General features: G+C 40.5%; 1 protein-coding gene across 5 annotated transcripts in view; it reads right to left on the reverse strand.

The window, feature by feature from the left end:
• glis1a (GLIS family zinc finger 1a) overlaps window positions 1-18627 on the reverse strand; it is a 63154-nt gene that overhangs the window by 20521 nt on the left and 24006 nt on the right. For all 5 annotated transcript variants that reach the window (XM_030752467.1, XM_030752465.1, XM_030752464.1 and 2 more), the window contains 2 exons: window positions 9330-10450; window positions 1701-1862 (listed from right to left, as the gene is read on the reverse strand). In XM_030752467.1, coding sequence (XP_030608327.1) covers window positions 1701-1862; window positions 9330-10226 — 1059 coding nt within the window. In that variant the 5' untranslated portion in view covers window positions 10227-10450. The remainder of the gene's footprint in view (window positions 1-1700; window positions 1863-9329; window positions 10451-18627) is intronic.

Here is an 18627-nt window from a genome sequence, read left to right on the forward strand (position 1 = left end):
TGATCTACTGGGATTTTCCCACACAACCATCTTTAGGGTTTACAAGGAATGGTACAAAAAAAGAGAAATTATGCAGTGAGTAAGAGTTCTCTGGGTGAAAATGCCTGGTTGATACCAGAGGTCAGAGGAGAATGGCTAGACTGCTGTGAGCTGATATGCTGGCAAAAGAAACTCAGATACCAACTAGTTACAACCAACATAAGTACAGGAGACTGAGGCTACAATGCACATGGGCTCACCAAAATTGAGCATTTTTTAGGACATGAGGCTTGAAGTGAGGAGAAAGAGGATGATGTTTTATCCAGATGCTGGTTACATTGTCTCTTTCCTTTACATTTCCACTTCTTTGGTGAAGGGGACCCCTTTTCAGATGATAAAACACAGGTCTGATCCTTCATATCTTGAGTCTGAAGGTGCAGGCATGAATTAAATTTTACCTCCATGGCAGGTAAACATCTGCGAGACCTCTTCTCCTCTGCCTTTGGCATAAGTATGTGGCTGGTCTCTAGCCACATTAACAAAACGTGATTAGGTGAAACAACATATTTTTAATGGATTAATTCTAAGTTTATGAGAATGAATTAATTTGAGAATGTACAACATTCTTTTTTTTTAAATTAAATAAACTGAAAAAACAACTGACTACCTTTAAATACATCCATTGGTCACGAGAACACCTTCACGGAAAGAATGACAATGTTGGCATGGTGTTTGACACCTGGTACACAAAAGTGGATTACGAGAAAAGGCCTGTTTTATGTACTTTCTCAGGCTCCATCAGCTGTGGATTTCATAACTTATTTTGCAGTTGTAACCTTAATTTATGATCATCACGAGCACGGGGGACACTCGCTCCCACTAGTCTGAGTCCTCTGATGAATTTAACTTTGTTACTGTAGATGTTGTGCATGAAAATTCCTGGAAATTCACGCTGTCTTCATGGTTGAATGGTTTCTATTTTTTCCCTGTTTTGTATAAACTGATCTGACACAAGCGGAATTTGCACAGCAATTTAAAATTGGCTCACATGCACTAGCAGTTTATCTTCCCCATCCATTCCCAGAAGGTCCCATAGAAAGACACTTTTGCTGCACTTTAACCCTCTGAGGTCTCAGCCACTGTTTTTAGCTTACTCATACCTCTGCTAACACAGCACTGCAACTTTATAAAAAGCATATATAAAATCTTGAATAAATGCAGTACTATAAAATAAGTACTTTTTTTTTTAGCATACCTGTGTCGAGTAAATTTATAACATTTATTAATTTTTCAAAACATAAAAATTTTTGGTCTAAAGTTTTCACGCGGCAAAAAGAATATTAGTGACTGCTTGTGGTTGGCAATTAACATAAAGCAAAGGCAACTTCTTTCTCTTTGTCCTTAAGCCTAACATGTAACACCTTTTTACTAAAAAAGTATTAAGCACTTGCTGAGCAGGAATTCTTCGTGTTGGTGTCCAAAGCCAGAATAACTCTTCATGTTATCTGCTTGTGAGCAGTTTCTTTTACTTGTATATAGTGTGTTGCTGTGGCCTGCTGTTATGGAGATGTTTCCTTGGAGAAGTATAAATCCACCAGCTGGTGAATGTACTGTAATACTATAGTGTGATAAAAAGCTAAAATTAGGATGCATATGAATTTATACTACACCAGAGTGCTTCCTGAATGTAAAGGCGGTCCATCAGGTAGCTGTTTACTGACCGTGTCTAGGTGTGTGCGCTGGTGTTTAGCACGGTCGCTGGAGTTGCTGAAAGCCTTGAGGCAGCCAGGGTGCTGGCAGATGTAGGGTTTCTCTCCTGTGTGGCTCCTCAGGTGGATCTTGAGGTTCTCCAGACGGGAAAACGCCTTGGAGCAGCCCTCAAACTAACAAAGAGTAAAAATGAAGGTTTTACATACAAACAGTATTTAGGAAAGGTAAAACAAGATGTTGGTTCAAGACTGCAGAATTTATTGTGCTTAGATCATATTTTAAAATAAATAAAACTGGCAGTTTTTCCCCATAAGTGTACACTTAATAGTCAATAATGACAAAGTGAAATCATGTGTTCAGACTTTTTTTTCTTTTTTTTTTTACAAATTCAGTGCATGTCATCAGTTAGTGGAGAACCATGTAAAGTGAATGTCTTCAATCATATTTTTTCCATGTATTTTAAAGAACACCCCTAAGAGCATTATGCATTAACCCATTCCACCCTAGAGGTTCCTGTATTAGGAGGCGGGCACATGAGTTACTTAAACTAAACCTGCTGTTTTTTTAAAGGCTACTGAGCATGGGCAAAGTCACTTAACAAGTTGCTTGGTGCAACTATGACTAAGATAGATAATAGAGCTAACAGAACTGGGTCAGTAACATCAGTACTTACAGAAATATTGTTATTAGGTTGTTTGCTTGAAAAAACTGATTTAAAAATGACAGTCTTTGCTGGAGTTTATGAATATATTTAAAAAGCGGCTGTTACTGTATTTGATAACCTACATAGTGGACATTCTTAGCGTTGCACGCATTGCTGATAATTGTCGTATAACAACCTAAATAGACAGACAGAGGTTCAAATCCAGGATACTGTGACCTCATGAGGTGACATGAATGTCAGATTGCCTAAAAGCTACATTAAGGGTTGGACACAGCCCCCCATTTAATCCAATCCCAAGCAGTTCTGACTCACTCCACTGGCCCGATACTTGCTCCTCCTGTTCATATTGGCCATGAACACTGGTGTAATGGCTCATATAAAAGTGATGGATTGCAAAATCCATGGTGCGGCCAGTTCTTTGTAAAAATGCAGAGCTAAAATAAAGCTTCAGCAGTTGGACAAATTAAGTGTTTATCTGAAAAGTTGGGGGGGCTTCTTAGTGCTGTGTGTTTGCCATCAGTTCACTGCAGTTATGCAAAGAATCATTCTCTAGTTTTTGAAATATACCAATTCAAATCGATGATTGCAGACTATCAACTACTTTAGAATGACAAATGGAGAAAAAAATGATTCTGACGTTCCTTTGGGGACTACAAGAAACTAAAAAATAAACAAATAAATCACATAAATCTCCTTCTGTTCCTCTGAATTAGCTTAGGCTGTAACTGACTCAATAAAATTAGATTTGTACATAAGAACAGAGTGAAGTTGCAGACAAAAATAAAACAGAGGCAACATATCAGTATTTATATAATAAGCTTCAGGTAACGGCTGTTCTCCATTCAGAAAAGTGAAACAAAACCACACAAACCAGGCTGCGGTAGGTTCTGTTTCTGCTGGACTGAAGTCAGGCAAAAAGCAAATATCAGCATTAGCACACTTGCCAGGCATAAACCTATGCTTTATAACTTTACACAAACTCTGATTTCCACTGATCCATGTTTCAAATCGGATCTTTACGTCAGAACACCCCTAAGATGGAAATATTTACAGGGAGTAAGAGACAGAGTAGAAACCCACCGGAGATTTATCCACAAATAAAAATGGTCAGGATTAATTTGATATACTTAGATAAAAAAAAATCTAATTACTGACATAACTGTTTTTAATCTAGAGAGTTAAGTGCTTTCTACTCACAAAATGACTGATAAAGACACACCCTTACAGTTTATAGGAATCAAACCAATAACTTCCATTATATTTGTTTCTAAAAAGTTATGATAAGGCCTTGAAAACTAGCCTTTGGACTCAGTTCTGGTAGAATACTAAAAGCTTGAATAAAGTAATTCTTTTAAAACTGTTTTTCTATCCAGTATTTATTCCACAGATTTACCACGCATCACTAATGAGTCTATAAATGTCACTCACCTCATTAGGTTTAATAACTCTGTACGTAAAAAAAAACAAAAAAAAAACACACTACATCATTGTGATTAATTAATCCAAGCCTTGAAAACACCTCTCCACACAAATACAGACCAGCGATTGAAACAGTCAAACACTGAGTCACACAAGAACAGATGCAGCCATGAGAAACTAAAGCTGTAACATTTCAGCAATTTGCAGCTGTGAAGACAAACGTCACAACATTAGTCTGAGCTAATTGGAAAAAAAAAAAGATTAAGTTATTATATTAAGTTCTATAGTTAATGTTCCCCACTAAGCATTAAAGCATAATCAACCCTGCATTTTGTTTAAGATATTTTTTGGTGTAGTGTCTGGTGAACAGGGAAGAGAGACAGGAGAGGACACGCAGCAAAGGGTCACGGGTTGGATGTGAACCCGGGCCACCTGCACCACAGCCATACGGCGTACATGGTTGCCTGCTCACCCACTTTAGGACACACACACACACACACACACACACACATACATAGATTTGATGATGAAGCTTTTAAAATAATAGATATAATTTAAAACAATGCTAACATCAGGACTGAAATGTTGCTTTGATACAGATACCTGGTGCTTTTAAAACCATAGAATTAAAAGTAGTTTCTGAAGAGAAACTTTAACATAAGCTTCAGAAATGTAAAAGAAACAAAATACAGGGATATACTTTTAACAGACACTATATTAGGTACACAGTGCTTGTACTGGGTTGGACGCACCTTCAGAAATGTCTTAATTCTTTTGGTCCATATTGACAAGACTGCATCACACAGTTGCTGCATAGTTATTGGCTGCACATCCATGATTTCAATATTCCACTGCATCACATCCCAAAAGGTGCTCTATGGGATTGAGAGCTACTGTGGAGGCTTTTTGAGTACAGTGAACTCATGTCATGTTCAATAAACCAGACTGCGATAATTGGAGCTTTGTTACATGACATGTTGTCCTGCTGTGGCCATAAAGGGATGGACACGAGCAGCAACAGTACTCAAGTAGGCTATGACATTTAAATGATACTCAGCTGGTACTAAGTGGTCCAAAGTCAGCCAAGAAAATATCTTGGCACACCATTACACCTCCATCACCAGCCCAAACTGGGGATACGAGGCAGGATGGATCATTCTTTCACGTTTTTTTATACCAAATTCTAACCTTACTACTCAAATGTCACAGCACAAATCAAGACTCATCATTACCAGTCATCATTTTTCCAGTCTTCTATTGTCCAATTTTGTTGAGCCTGTGCAACTTGTATTGTCAGTTTCCTGTTTTTACCTTACAGCAAATGTGATCTCCTTCAAGATTTGATGTGTTGTGCTTTCAGAGATGCTCTTATGCATACCTTGCTTGTAATGAGCTGTTATTTGAGTTGTTGGTGTCTTCCTATCATAATGATAATGCATTTTCACCTAGAGAACTGCCACTCACAGGATTATTTCTTTTTCAAACCATTATCAGTAAAATCACCACCGTGCTGCCGGTGGCGTGGTGGTTAGCATGTCATTTAGCTGCCTCACAGCTAAAATGACATCTAGAAGGTCTGGGTTCGATTCCGTCTTGGCCCAGGCCTTACTGGGTGGTGCTTGCATGTTCTCCCCATGTCTGCATAGGTTTCCTCCAGGTACTCCAGTTTCCTCCCACAGTCCAAAGACATGCAGTTATTGGGGTTAGGTTAATTGGTCACTCTAAATTGCCCATAGGTGTGAATGGTGGTCTGTCTCTCTGTGTTGGCCCTGCAACCTATACAGGGTATACCCTGCCTCTCTCCCTATGTCAGCTGGGACAGGCTCCAGCCCCCCTGCGACCCCAAACAGGATAAGAGGATGGATGGTTTCTGCCATATGATTGGCTAATTACATATTCATGTTAACGACCACTTGAACGAGTGTGCCTAAATCAGTGAGTGTAAGTTCAGTTGTTTTTCAAAACAAAAAGAAACTGAGCCCTTCACTTTGTGCTTCAGCTGTTATATAGACAGGAGTAAAACAGCACATTTGTTATGACTTTTTGAATCACTGATTAACACATTATTTATCATTATATTTTTGGTGCTCTGAGTATTAATAACTCATGCTAAAAATATTTTGATGGGAATTCATCATTTTATTCTGTCTTCCACCGCTGTTAAAAAAAACCCAACTGTTAAAGATAAATCAGTTTTATGATGCGGAAACACCACGGTGAGGAGTGGTTGGGTTAGCGTGCAAAATTGGCTTGGGTAGAATATACGCGGAAAGAATTTAACTGAAATATCACTTCAATCATTTTAAGCACTGTTATGTCAAAACCAGAAAATATTGCAAGATTATTTCAAGTGTTTTTCTTCCCTCCATCCACCTTAGCCATATTCAGACTTTCTGGCTTCATTGTAACACCTCCTGACTTCAGGATCATTGTTGGTTTTGGTTTTTTCATGTTTATATGAAAATGCCCTGATTTATCCCTTCACAAATGTACTTACCTATATATTTCATGGAAGTGCCATAAATTACATGTGATGACTCTCACACAGTGGAGTTAAAAGTCCTTTGGGAACTCGTGTTTACTGCCTGAATGACACCTATCCAATCTGAGGCTTGACATTACGAGCTGGTAAATAAAGCTGAATTCATTAACTAACACTGACTGCATTCATGACAGATATATTCATTTTCCACTGCAGCACCGGGAATGACTTAATTCACATCTTCTGGCATAAGAGCTTTATGAAAATGAAATGACGTTATTCACGTAGTTCAAGTGTGACTAATGACTCATTTTTTGTGTTTATGTTGATTTAATATTTATTAGCTGGCAGCAGATTGGATCACTATAATGAACTAATTCACTTATGAGGGAAGTGTGTCCCAGAGTGAAAACTTCTGAATGAATTACTAATCGGAGTCCCAGGCTGATGACAGCAGGGAATAATGGAGAGAGCTGCTCAGGGATGGGGATTTGGCATCAAACAGAAGGTCATAATGGGACAGATGTATTCAGGCCACAAATAAGTGAGTTTCATGAAGTGACTCATGACAGACGTGATGGAGTGTGGTGCAGCGCCGGGGCTCAAAGGCCACTGTTGTGATTAATGAAGAAACTGCTCTGTTTCATCAGACCCAGTGTGGTCTAGATTGGTCTTTATCTTAATGGTCTGGGTTAAATTTGCCAAGTATATGAGCTTTTAAAAAAATCATTTAATGCCATTTTCCATTTGCAATATATCCCATTATCCCTTAATGAGGAAACTGAACTTTTTTCAGTCAAGAAGCTTGCAAGAAACTGATTTTAAAATAATACATTTTACATTATTGTTAAAACTCCATTTACTATAACATAACAACATTTATGCATTTCCATATTATTAACAAACTTTGCAACAGACTTTTTAAAATTATATTTTTGGACCATTTTTAGTCTTTATTACACAGCTAAAGTAGAGAGTGGTCAATTACACGAATGGTCTCGGGAGGAATCAAACCCAAGCCCCTGCAGCCTTTCGGCATATGGGTCATGATCACTAAGTGAGCTATAGCAGCAACCTCAATGGATATTTTTTGTTTGTGCAACTGACAAAACACAGGACAGCTTTAGCCATCCATCCATCCATCCATCACTGCTTATCTGGGTTTCAGTTGTGGGAGTAGCAGTCAAGGCAGGGGCGTCCAGAACCTCTGTCTCACTAGCCACCTCCTCCAGCTCTTCTGGAGCCCACCAAGGCTAGCAGTGAGATGTGATCTATCCAGTGTGTCCTCTCAGTAGGACCTGAAACACCTCACGTAGGAGGCACCCAAGATGCATCCTGATCAGATGCTCGAACCATCTCAACTGGCTCCTTTTGATGTGGATGAGTAGCAGCTCTACTCTGAGATATCGATCTAATTTTCAGTAGGATCCTTGCCATGTGTAATTAGTCATTGGAGTTCCCTCCTGAATGACCAAACTCCTCCACCTATCTCCAAGGCTGAGGGCGAACATCCTTCACAGGAAGCTCTCTGCCACATGTACCTGCAGTCTTATTCTTCCAGTCACTATGCACAGCTTGTGGACATGGGTGAGGGTAGTAATGCAAATCGGTTACAGGCTGAGCATTTTAAGCAAATTAAGCAAATCAAATGACAACTTTACATTTTGCTTGAAAAATCATGAGAATAGTTTTTTAACTTTCCACAGTGACAGCTAATCAAATAATCTACCAGTGGTTGTTAGTTTGACATGAAATCAGACAAAAGTTGCTTTGTTAATAAGTGATAGAAAAATGTAAATAAAAAAAATATATACACATTTTACTGCACTCTTCTCCTACACTTCTGTTGTATTTCTGAAGCTGCATAAGCAATGTTTGCAGCACCAATAATCCTGGGACTTGCAGTATTCAAAAACCACACACTGACCACAGATATTAAAAGTCATTTTCTTTTCTTTAGGAACATCGTTTCCACAAAGAAAAAAAAAAAAGATTTATCTGCTGATCTAAGCACAATGCATAATGTCTATGCTGGGTAATAAATTAGATGCATCTGTCAGGATAAGCTCAGGGTGATCAGCAGTTTTAGTATGCTTAGACACATCCTCCATTCATGCATTCATTTAGCAGAGCCATGTTTCCTCCTCTGGCGTTCATGAGTCAGGGAAACCTGTCATGATGAGAGAAAACACTTTAAATCATCTCTCTGTCTAACAGACTGACAGTCTGGCAGAAATCAGAAGATGACTGTAAGCACATTAATGCCTTTGAAACCCAGTTAAAGCACCAAGTGGCCCATATGAAGTGACGTGATGCTGGACAGAATGACACTGACCGGTCCAAGGTTGATTCCAACATGTTGGATAAATCTATCAATGTGAAGGGAACAAAACAAAACCCCATTCTTCTGACAGAGAAACTTGACTCAAGCTGTTGTCACACAGACTGTAGCCCTTGACTTTTCTGGACATTAACCAACAGAGATGCATGTGCCAACTGGATTAGACACCAACAGCCTTTAACCTGTCAGCTCCCCAGTACTGTATATTGTCTGTGTTCCCATTTGTGCTGAGGTGAGAATAAAGCAGGTATCAGTCTGGTTTGTTCACAGCTATTGAGTAATCACTTTGTGTCCTGCATCCTGCTCCCTTCCCTCATTAACTGCTGTTCAAACCATCTGTTTAAGAGAGGCACCGAATCAGAAGAAAATCTACTTAAAGGGAGGGGAAGTGGAGCTAAAACCCTTTGTTTCAGAGTTTGTTGTTTCAAAGGATAAGTAATAATTTTGAACTGGAAATCGTGCAAAGCTGATGTAGTCGAAAACATGGAGTTGAAAATAGGCGTAACAGGTCCCCTTTAAAGCATTAATGTACACAAAAAGCTGACCCCTTCCATCTGACAGTGTACTAATAGTAATAGTACTTCTGGTACAACTGTAATTAAAATAGTTGCATGATTGTTATAATAAATTGCTGTTATGTAAATTTCTTAAATGGGAAAACTCTCCATATATATTATTAATTTATAGTTTGTGTCTTATGTCAGAAAACTAATGGTTGACTAAAGCAAACTCACCATGCATTTGTTGGGTTTTTCTCCAGAATGGACCCTCATGTGGATGAGCAGCTTGTAGCGCGCGTTGAATGGTTTGTGGCGTCTCACACAGCCAGTCCAGAAACATGCAAACTCCTCCCCTTTTCTCTGATCGATGTGCACCTTCTCGATGTGCCTCACCAGCTCCTCTTGGCTGCTGTAAGTGGCACTGCAGTCAATCCAATGACACGGCTGCTCCTGCTGGTCCAGCGTGGGGTCCTGTCCCACGGGTCCGTTAATCATGGGGGACTGAAGAGGGGACTGGGTGCTGTCCTGGTAACTGTATCCTTGAAGGGCCTGACTTAAATTGAACAGCTCTCCCTGCTTGTTGTTCATTTGAAACGGCTCTCTCTTACATGGCAAGAAATCTTCTGCAGGTTCTTGTTTTATAGAGCAATACTCCTCCTGTGGCTTTTGTTGTTGCAACAATTTGATGTTAGCATCAGTAAGAGGCAGGCAAGAGGCAAAAAGTAGAGATGAAGAGGCAGAGGAAAGAGAGGAAGGTGGTGAGGCAATAGATGAAGATGTGGCACTGCTATTGAGCATGTAGGAAATTGGGAGGGAAGGTTGAGGATAGCAGCTGAACCTTGGGGTGCTGTTTTGGGTGTCTGTGTGAGCTGTAGTGGCAAAGTCCTCCATGGTCTTTTCTATGTGGGATCCGGCTGTCTTACAGCTAAGTAGGGAGGTGAGGTCACGCCCAAGCGAGGAGAGTGGCAGCGAGGTCCTGGGAAGACAGCAGAGGCCTCCTGAATGGATTGACGGCTGGCAGAAGCCACCAGAAGACAGCGGTGCCTGAAGATCCTCAGCATCCTCAAACACACTCCCGAAACCAGGAAGAGTCAGCTGCACATCTGGAGGCCCTAGATCAGGGGGCCACATGCCGGCCCCCACTCACTGACTCCCACCAAGAGATCCTGTCAGCAAAATTGTTGAAAGCGATTGTCTTGCAGCAATTTTAAGAACCCATTGTAGATAAAACCCTTTGCAGCATATTTTAGTACTCAAAGGTAATCAAATTAAATGTGCAACTTCTTGCATCTTCTGCATGCGTAAACTTCACTCATTTGTTCCAAAGTGCTGCATGGTCAGTCATCACTCCAGCACTGTGGGAGACAGAAACCAAACCCAAATGAGTCATCATAAAAAAACAGATCGCAAAATACAGAACGCTTTTTGAAACAATTCTCATAACACATTTATGAACCAGAGGTGGAAAAAGTACTCAGATCCTTTATGAGTACCTGTAAAAACTGAATTCCTGTATTCAAGTAGAGGTACACTCGTTTTCATTCCAAACTATAACAGAAGTATTAAAAATAAACAAGGTCAATGCTGCTGCACAAGCTATCATTGTACTTAGTTTTAAAGGTGACCTATAGTATCATGCTCATTTCCAGCTCCATAATTTCACTATTGGATTCTAATAGAACAGCTTTGCATAAGTCAAATTTCAATAGTAATCATTATTTATCTTGTACTGGGCCTTGATGCAGTCCCTCAATTTATTTAGCGTCTGAAACAAGCTGTTTTAGCTCATTTCCCTTTAACTCAACTATCTGCTGATTGGCTGTCTCTTACAAACAGAAGCTTTAAACAGCAGGTGGGTGGAGCTTCAGTGACATCACAGCGGGCCTACTGTAGAGAAAACTGTTGAAAAAGCCAAGCACTTAGAACAGTGTCTATTCAAAATAGCTGGAAACTAGACAGATAAATGTTGCAGAGCCAAAGTAAAATAAGTTAGCCTGCATTTAAAAAAACAAACACAAAACAATAACCTAACAATGTAGCATGAAATGGAAATACTGCAAAAAGTCACTGCTTTGGAACTGAACACACGGTGAACTGTGCATTTGAGAAGGCATACCCCATCTCTCATGCTCATGCCCATCCACCATTTGTTAGGTTACGGCCTTCATGGCATTCACCTATCAGCCACTGGTTCTTCGCACGGCTATTGCCTCAGCAGAGTTTTCATCTCCTCTCATGAGAAGCATTAGTCTAACATAATGGATAAGGACTCATCTGAGTAATTGTGATTTTTTTTCACTAACACTATAACACTCTGGAGGTCCTTGGAGTTTATTATGTTGGTTTATTAGTTTGCTTTTTACTGCCAGTTCAAAAATTGGTGCCTGTGTCATTTCCTTTGTAGAGTTTGGCACTCTGCCAGCAACCACTACTAAATATCCACACACTAAAAATGGTAAAAAAAAAAAAAAAAAGATAAATAAATAAAATAATTAGACAGCTCATCTTATCCATCCATCCATCCATCCATCCACTTCTGCTAATCTGGGGCCAGGCTGTGGGGCAGCAGCCTAAGCAAAGAAGCCCAGACATCCCTCTCCCCAGCTCCCCCCCAAAGCTCGTGACCACCTATGGTCACGAGCTTTGGGTAGTGCCCGAGTGTAGGGACATTCCGGTGCAGCGTCTGCATCACTGCAGATGCAGCCCCAATCTGTCTGTCAATCTCCCATTCCCTTCTCCTGTCACTTGTGAACAAGATTCTGAAATACTTGAACTCCTCAACCTGGGGCAGCAACTCGTCCCTGAGCCGGAGTGGGCACTCCACCATTTGGGTACGCCTAGAAATTCTGTCCATAAAAATTATGAACAGAATCGGTGACAAAGGGCAGCCCTACCAAAGTCCAACACCTACAGGAAACGAGTCCGACTTACTGCAATACGGCCCAAGCTCTCGCTGTGGTTGTACAGGGACTGAATGACCCGCAACAACGGGCCAGACACCCCATACTTCTGCAGCAGTCCAGTTACCCTTTCTTATAAAAATACAGTATATGTATTATCTCCTACTGACAATTCAGTTGAAGATTCGGGTGTGTTATGTTTGTAATGGCTGATGCACCACTCAAGTTGCTACAGAGGACTGATGAGCTCATTTCAGTCTGGAACACTATAGTCAAAAGAAGTTTGTTATTTCCAGTCATTTATATTCAGTGGCATGGCTCTAGTCTAGGGCCTCTCAACCTTTACACAAACATGCAGGAAGGGAAATGGTGGTGAGAGTAGCAGCAAGACAAAACAGACATCAGTGATCACTTTGATTTAGTCAGATACAGCATGAAAAGGAGGGACTGGGGTGGAGATGGGTTGAAAAGTGATATGCACATACGCAGCAACTGTGGGCAGACTGAAGCAGATTAAACAGTGTGCTCTATAAAAGATTTACCAGTTGGATGTGTAGAAGCATATCAGCTGAGCCATCAGCTGATGTGGGCTGGTAATGAGATAAGCTGGTCTGCCGGGATTGCAGCCGAGCTTGACTTTGAGACCTGCCTGAACTAACGCTATGCTGCTTGGAGATCAAACAGATACCGACTCAAGTAGATTTCCCCCAACTACTTCAAAAGGCTTTATACAAAATCTGTAAACAGATTTGGATGTGTGTAAAAATGATGTACTTGTCCTTTTAAAAACAGCACTTAGCGCATTTCGCCGTGTCGGCTGAACTGAGTCAGGATTGACTGTGACTCAGCTGGTGTGACAACATGCCATGCTGTTCAACAGTTTGAAGCATAAAACCCAGAATGTGTCACTCTGAATGTTATTCCCTTATTTTCACTCTGTGTCCAATCATCAACAACAAATAGACCACGGTGACCAGCAGGGAAGGTTTTGGATGGAGTAAAACCCAAACAAACAGAGTCCAACGCTCGGTGTCAGCAGGATTCAGTCAAAATCTTAGAGTGTAACTCTGCAGTGAGTGTGTATGTGGTTCCTTATGAGCTGCTGCGACAGTCAGAACTGATTCATTACTACAGGCATTCAGGCCACCCTTGCAGCAAACAGCCGGTCGCTGTGTGGCAGCCGATTGCCTGGAACCTGGTCCAGATGCTTGTTAACAGAGGAAGAGTAATGGACCACATCTCTCCGCTTGCTACTGATGCAATAGAGGGAGGCTGGAAAATGGTGGGCCAAACACAAGCTCCCCCACCCCTGTCACATATACAGTAGCTCTACTGTGCAGAAGTCCTTGACTGTTTATTGGACTTGACTTGATTTCCACAGTTCTCTACCATCTGCCAGATATCGGTGATCTAATTTTCAGTAGGATTCTTGCCATGTGTAATTAGTCATTGGAAAGAGTCAAAGAGATTTTATGCTGATGGTTATTTTACGAGCCGGAGGCCAACACAGCTAAGAGGATGAGTAAGTTCAGTTCTGTAGTTATATTAGCTGACGAAGGAGTCACTAAGTGTAGGTTAATGCCCATAGTTTCCTGTTATAGTCTGGGTTACAGTTTTATGATTCTTCCTGTAAATCGCTGGATTTCCCCACACCAGAGTCATGTCATGGGAACTGTGGTTGAATTTTAATTAGAGAGGCTGCGATGTGTCTGTGTGTTGATGAGCTGCACAGGATTAACGATAGCAGATGTGGTTTGGCATGTTTGAAATATGATAATTCCAAACTAGATCCTGCTAGCTTATGAATATGAACATTTGATTTTCACATTCATAAGCTAACTGCTCCTTTCTTGTGTCAAAGCAGGACTCGTACAAACATCCTCTCTGCCATAAATACAGCACAAATTCAGCGGTAAATATAGCACACAGTGGATGTTTTTAGCATTGTCTGTTCACAAACCACTTTGGTCCTGATCCAGAAAGAAGAGTCAGACGGCAATACTAAGAAAAGTGTCCCACAAAGCCTCAACTGAACCAGCAAACTCTATGAAATAGCAGCCTCATCTCATGTGGCGTCTTTTAAGGACTCGCTCGCTGTGGTTAGCTAAACACAGCTGTGGGATTTCAGGACAAGCAAATGTGTACTTGTCTCAACAATAAGCACTTTGGGTCTTGAATTACAAACTTTTTCAGTGCCTCTTGGTTCAACTCAAACGTGGGAAAGATATCTTATTAAACTGAGAAATGTGAACACATGCAACATCAGTATGTTTCCTAAATTTTCATAACTAATCCTCAGTGGTGGCACTTAGGGATGACTGATTTGTGCTATCATTAAACACACATTGTTAAGAAAATGGCATTGATTCCATTGTTTTTCTACTCTTATCAGCATCTTGCCCAAGGATACTTTGACGTGCAGACTGGAGGCGCCAGGAAATTGAACCACTGACGTGCTAGAGATGACCCACTACTACAAAACGATTTGTGTGCAGATTGGATATATCATACCACACTAGAAGGTGACATTTCCCAGTTACAACCACATGTGTAAACAACAGAGATCTGACTGGTGTGTCTCAAACCGACAACCTTTTAATCACATCTCAAGTGTGTGACTAGAAATCTAACGTGCTATCCTTTGCACCACAAAGCCTGTCAGAGATCAGCTTTATTTACACATGAGTCTGAAGTTTAATTCACACAAATACGCAGGATCTCATTGTTTTGTATTGTGAAAACATGCTGTCAAAACAACACACAGTTTGACTTCTCACTTCATCAGGTGCATGTGAACTCAGCATGTTGTCAGCTTCTTGTGAGTAAGACCAAATGTTTCTCTGAAGGCTTTTGACAGTGGAAAAATGGTTGTCTAAGCACAGAACAGTCAGACTACTCTCACCCTGCCTTTAAAGTTGAAATAATCAAAATGTGTTGTGTAAGTGTTACGAACAAAGATGAGCGTGTCAAAGTGTTTTGGTTTCTTTCAGCTCATTGTTTTGGATGAATGTAAACTTGACCCTCTCATCAATCATGCTTCCAGACACAGCAGGAAGCTGTTTTACTCAAAGAGCTCTGATAAAAACCTCTGTGCACAACTTACCAAGCACCAAACCGCAGACAGGAGGCATTAGCGACCAGCTGTCGAACATGGCAGAGGAATTAGTCAGTCCCTATGGAATTTGTGATTGCTGTGGTTAAATATGCTTTGCAGCACCTCTTCTCAAAATTTTCTAAATCATGTGGGGAAAGGTTTATGTGCTTTTTGTTGCAGTAAATTATAATTATATCAACATTACATGCAACTATGTTCCTCTGTGGAACTTATTTTGGAAAAAAAAAACCTGCATCAACTTAAAATGCAATTGATGAGTTAATTTTTTAGTCTTTAACATCAGTTCTTTTCAGTGTTCCTTAACTATATACACAGCTATGAAATCATTGGATAGGTCATGGTCCAAATGTTGTTTTATAAGAGCTTTGTTGGCAACTTCATGGAATAAAGGTGCAGTAATCAAAAAAAGTTGAAAGTTCTTGGAAATATTGATCAATTTTCTTGATTTAGTGTGTGTGGTGGGGGTGAGGGTGTTGTTGTTAATCACAGAAATAATACAAAATCCTAGAGGGACTGATTGGTTACTAAAGAATTACTTACTTGGGGTTGGCAGCAACCAAAAATCAGTGCTTAAAGTAGGCAAGAATGGAAGCTAACACGACATGTTAGTCGTGCATTTAAAATACGCTCTGCTGCCTTCAGTCAACTAAAAAAGCAGAAAAAACAAAATCATGCAGATTTGATGCTGTATACCTTTAGATTTTACAACCAGGGTGACTAAGACAAGCCCATTACTTTAGTGCAATGCACAATCCTTTTAAAAATTTTAGTGAATAAAGTTGAAAAAGGGATTAAGGATGGATGGATGGATGAATGAATTGATGGATGGATGAATGGATGGATGGATTAGAGAATAGAATTAAGAACACTTAGCATACTGAAGAGTTTAGTTTTGTGCTTTTTAAATGGTAAATGGCAAATGCACTGGTTCTTATATAGCACTTTTCTACTCTACTTTGGTCACTCAAAGCGCTTTCACACACATTCATACAAGCACTTCTTTCTAAAGGTAAGTGCTTCCGAGCTAGCATTCACACAGATTCATATTTCAATGGTTGCATCGGAGAGCATCTTGGGGTTCAGTATCCTGCCCAAAAATATTTTGGCATGAAGACTGGAGCAGCCAGGGATTGAACCACGGACCTTCTAGTTAGTAGGTGACCTGCTCTACCTCCTGCTATACCTCCTGAGCTTACAGAAAGGAGATGGTATTAAATACTACTACTACTACTACTACTTTATTTATAAAGCACTTTAAAACAACAGCAATTGCAACAAAGTGCTGTACAGATAGAAGTCAAATAAACTAATACACATAACAATGACAACAACGACAATAAGCACCAACACAATAAAACAAATAATACGAATAAAAACGAGTCTCAGCATGTATTAAAAGCCAGGGAATAAAAGTCTTAAAAGTCGCCAATAAAGGAGCAGAAACACTAAAAGCTCTGTCACCCCTGAGCTTCAACTTCGACCTTGGTACCTCTAGGAGCAGGTGATCAGCCGACCTGAGGCAACGAGCTGGGAGATATGGGTTTAATAGCTCACAGAGATAAGATGGGGCAAGACCATGTAAACATTTAAAAACAAATAAGAGAATCTTAAAATGAACTCTAAAATGTACTGGCAACCAGTGTAGTGAAGCCAGAATAGGAGTGATATGCTCTCTCCTTCTGGCCCCCATCAGAAGCCGCGCAGCAGCATTTTGGACGAGCTGAAGGCACTTAAGGGAGGATTGACTAATTCCAAGGTAAAGAGCATTACAGTAGTCAAGCCGAGATGTAATGAAGGCATGGATCACTGTTTCAAAATGTGGTTTTGAAAGGATCGGTTTAATCTTTGCCAGTTGCCTAAGATGGTAAAAACAGGACTTAACCACTGCCCTGACCTGGGAATCCATTTTAAAGTCGCTATCAATTTTTACACCTAAGTTTGAGACGGTCTGCCTTAAATAAGGTGCCAAGGGCCCCAGGTCAATGGAAGATGTTGCGTAGGAGCCACTGGGACAAAACACCATTACCTCAGTCTTCTTATCATTAAAATTTAGGAAATTTAAGGCCAACCATGCCTTAATGTCTTCAAGACACAGCAATAACGGCTTAATCGTGTGAGTACCTTTTTTTAAGGGCATGTATATCTGGCTATCGTCTGCATAATAGTGAAAGGAGATCCCATGTTTTCTAAGTATTGAGCCCAATGGGAGCAAGTAAAGTGAGAAGAGCAGGGGACCGAGGATTGAGCCTTGAGGGACCCCATAAAGTAGGGGAGCAGATGAAGATTCAAAATTGGCTAACCTTACAGACATGGTTCTGTCTGCCAGATAAGACCTAAGCCATTCTAATGCGGTGCCACTGAAGCCAAACTGGGTTCGTAAACGAGCTAATAAAATACTGTGGTCCACTGTGTCGAATGCTGCAGTTAGGTCGAGGAGAACAAGAACAACATGCTCCCCGGCATCATTTGCCCTGAAAATATCATTAAAAACTCGCAATAACGCAGACTCCGTACTGTGCAGGGCCTTAAAACCTGACTGAAAAACTTCCGCAATGTTATGTTCGTCTAGATAGGACGTAACCTGAGTGGAAACAACTTTCTCTAAAACTTTGGAGATAAAAGGCAACTTAGAAATAGGTCTAAAATTAGCTAAAACTGTTTGATCAAGGCCGGGTTTCTTAAGAAGAGGTTGCACCACAGCGTGCTTAAAACTCGCAGGAACTGTACCTGACAGCAGGCTGTTGTTTACAATGTCAAGAATAATCTGTCCTATGCTCCTTAAGAAACTGAGGGGGAGCAGGGTCACGAGGAGAACCTGATGGCTTGATATGTTCGACTATATCCTTTAAAAAAGTCAGATTCACTGATTCAAATTTTTCAGACAGGGCTGGATAAGGAGCCATACAGGAAGGATCATAAATAGGTGGTTAAATAAGGGCTCTTGCAGCAGCTACCCTATCTTTAAAAAAGTGCAGAAAATCATCACATGGTTTAGGACATGCCTCTACACAGGCAGGCTGCGGGGCATTAAGGGCATAATCAATCATTTTAAGCAACATACGTGAGTTATCACGATGGGACACAATAATCTTGGATAGGTATTCCCTTTTTTCTTCCTTGACGGTGTTCTGGTAGTGTCGCCAACAGTTTTTGAGGATCTGGAAGGAAACTTGCAAATTGTCCTTATTCCATTTACGTTCAGCCTTACGGCATTCCCGCCTGGCGGTGCGAGTTTTGTCATTAAGCCACGGATCAGTTTTTACTTTCGACTGCATGATTTTCTTAGGTGCTACAGCATCCAAGATACACTTACAAGATCCGTCCAACCAGAGACTTAGTTGCTCTGTATCTAAGTCAGAGGGAACGTTAAGCTGCTCAAAGGCAGCAGAAAACTGTGCAAGAGCAGAAGAGTTAAAAACTCGACACCGACCAGCGGGAAGGAGAGGTTTAACTGTGGCAGCAGATAGAACAACATTTAACAGAACAGGCATATGATCAGAGATAATATTATCACCTA

Source organism: Archocentrus centrarchus, chromosome 17, assembly GCF_007364275.1.
Source record: "Archocentrus centrarchus isolate MPI-CPG fArcCen1 chromosome 17, fArcCen1, whole genome shotgun sequence".
NCBI classification, from domain to species: Eukaryota; Metazoa; Chordata; class Actinopteri; order Cichliformes; family Cichlidae; genus Archocentrus; species Archocentrus centrarchus.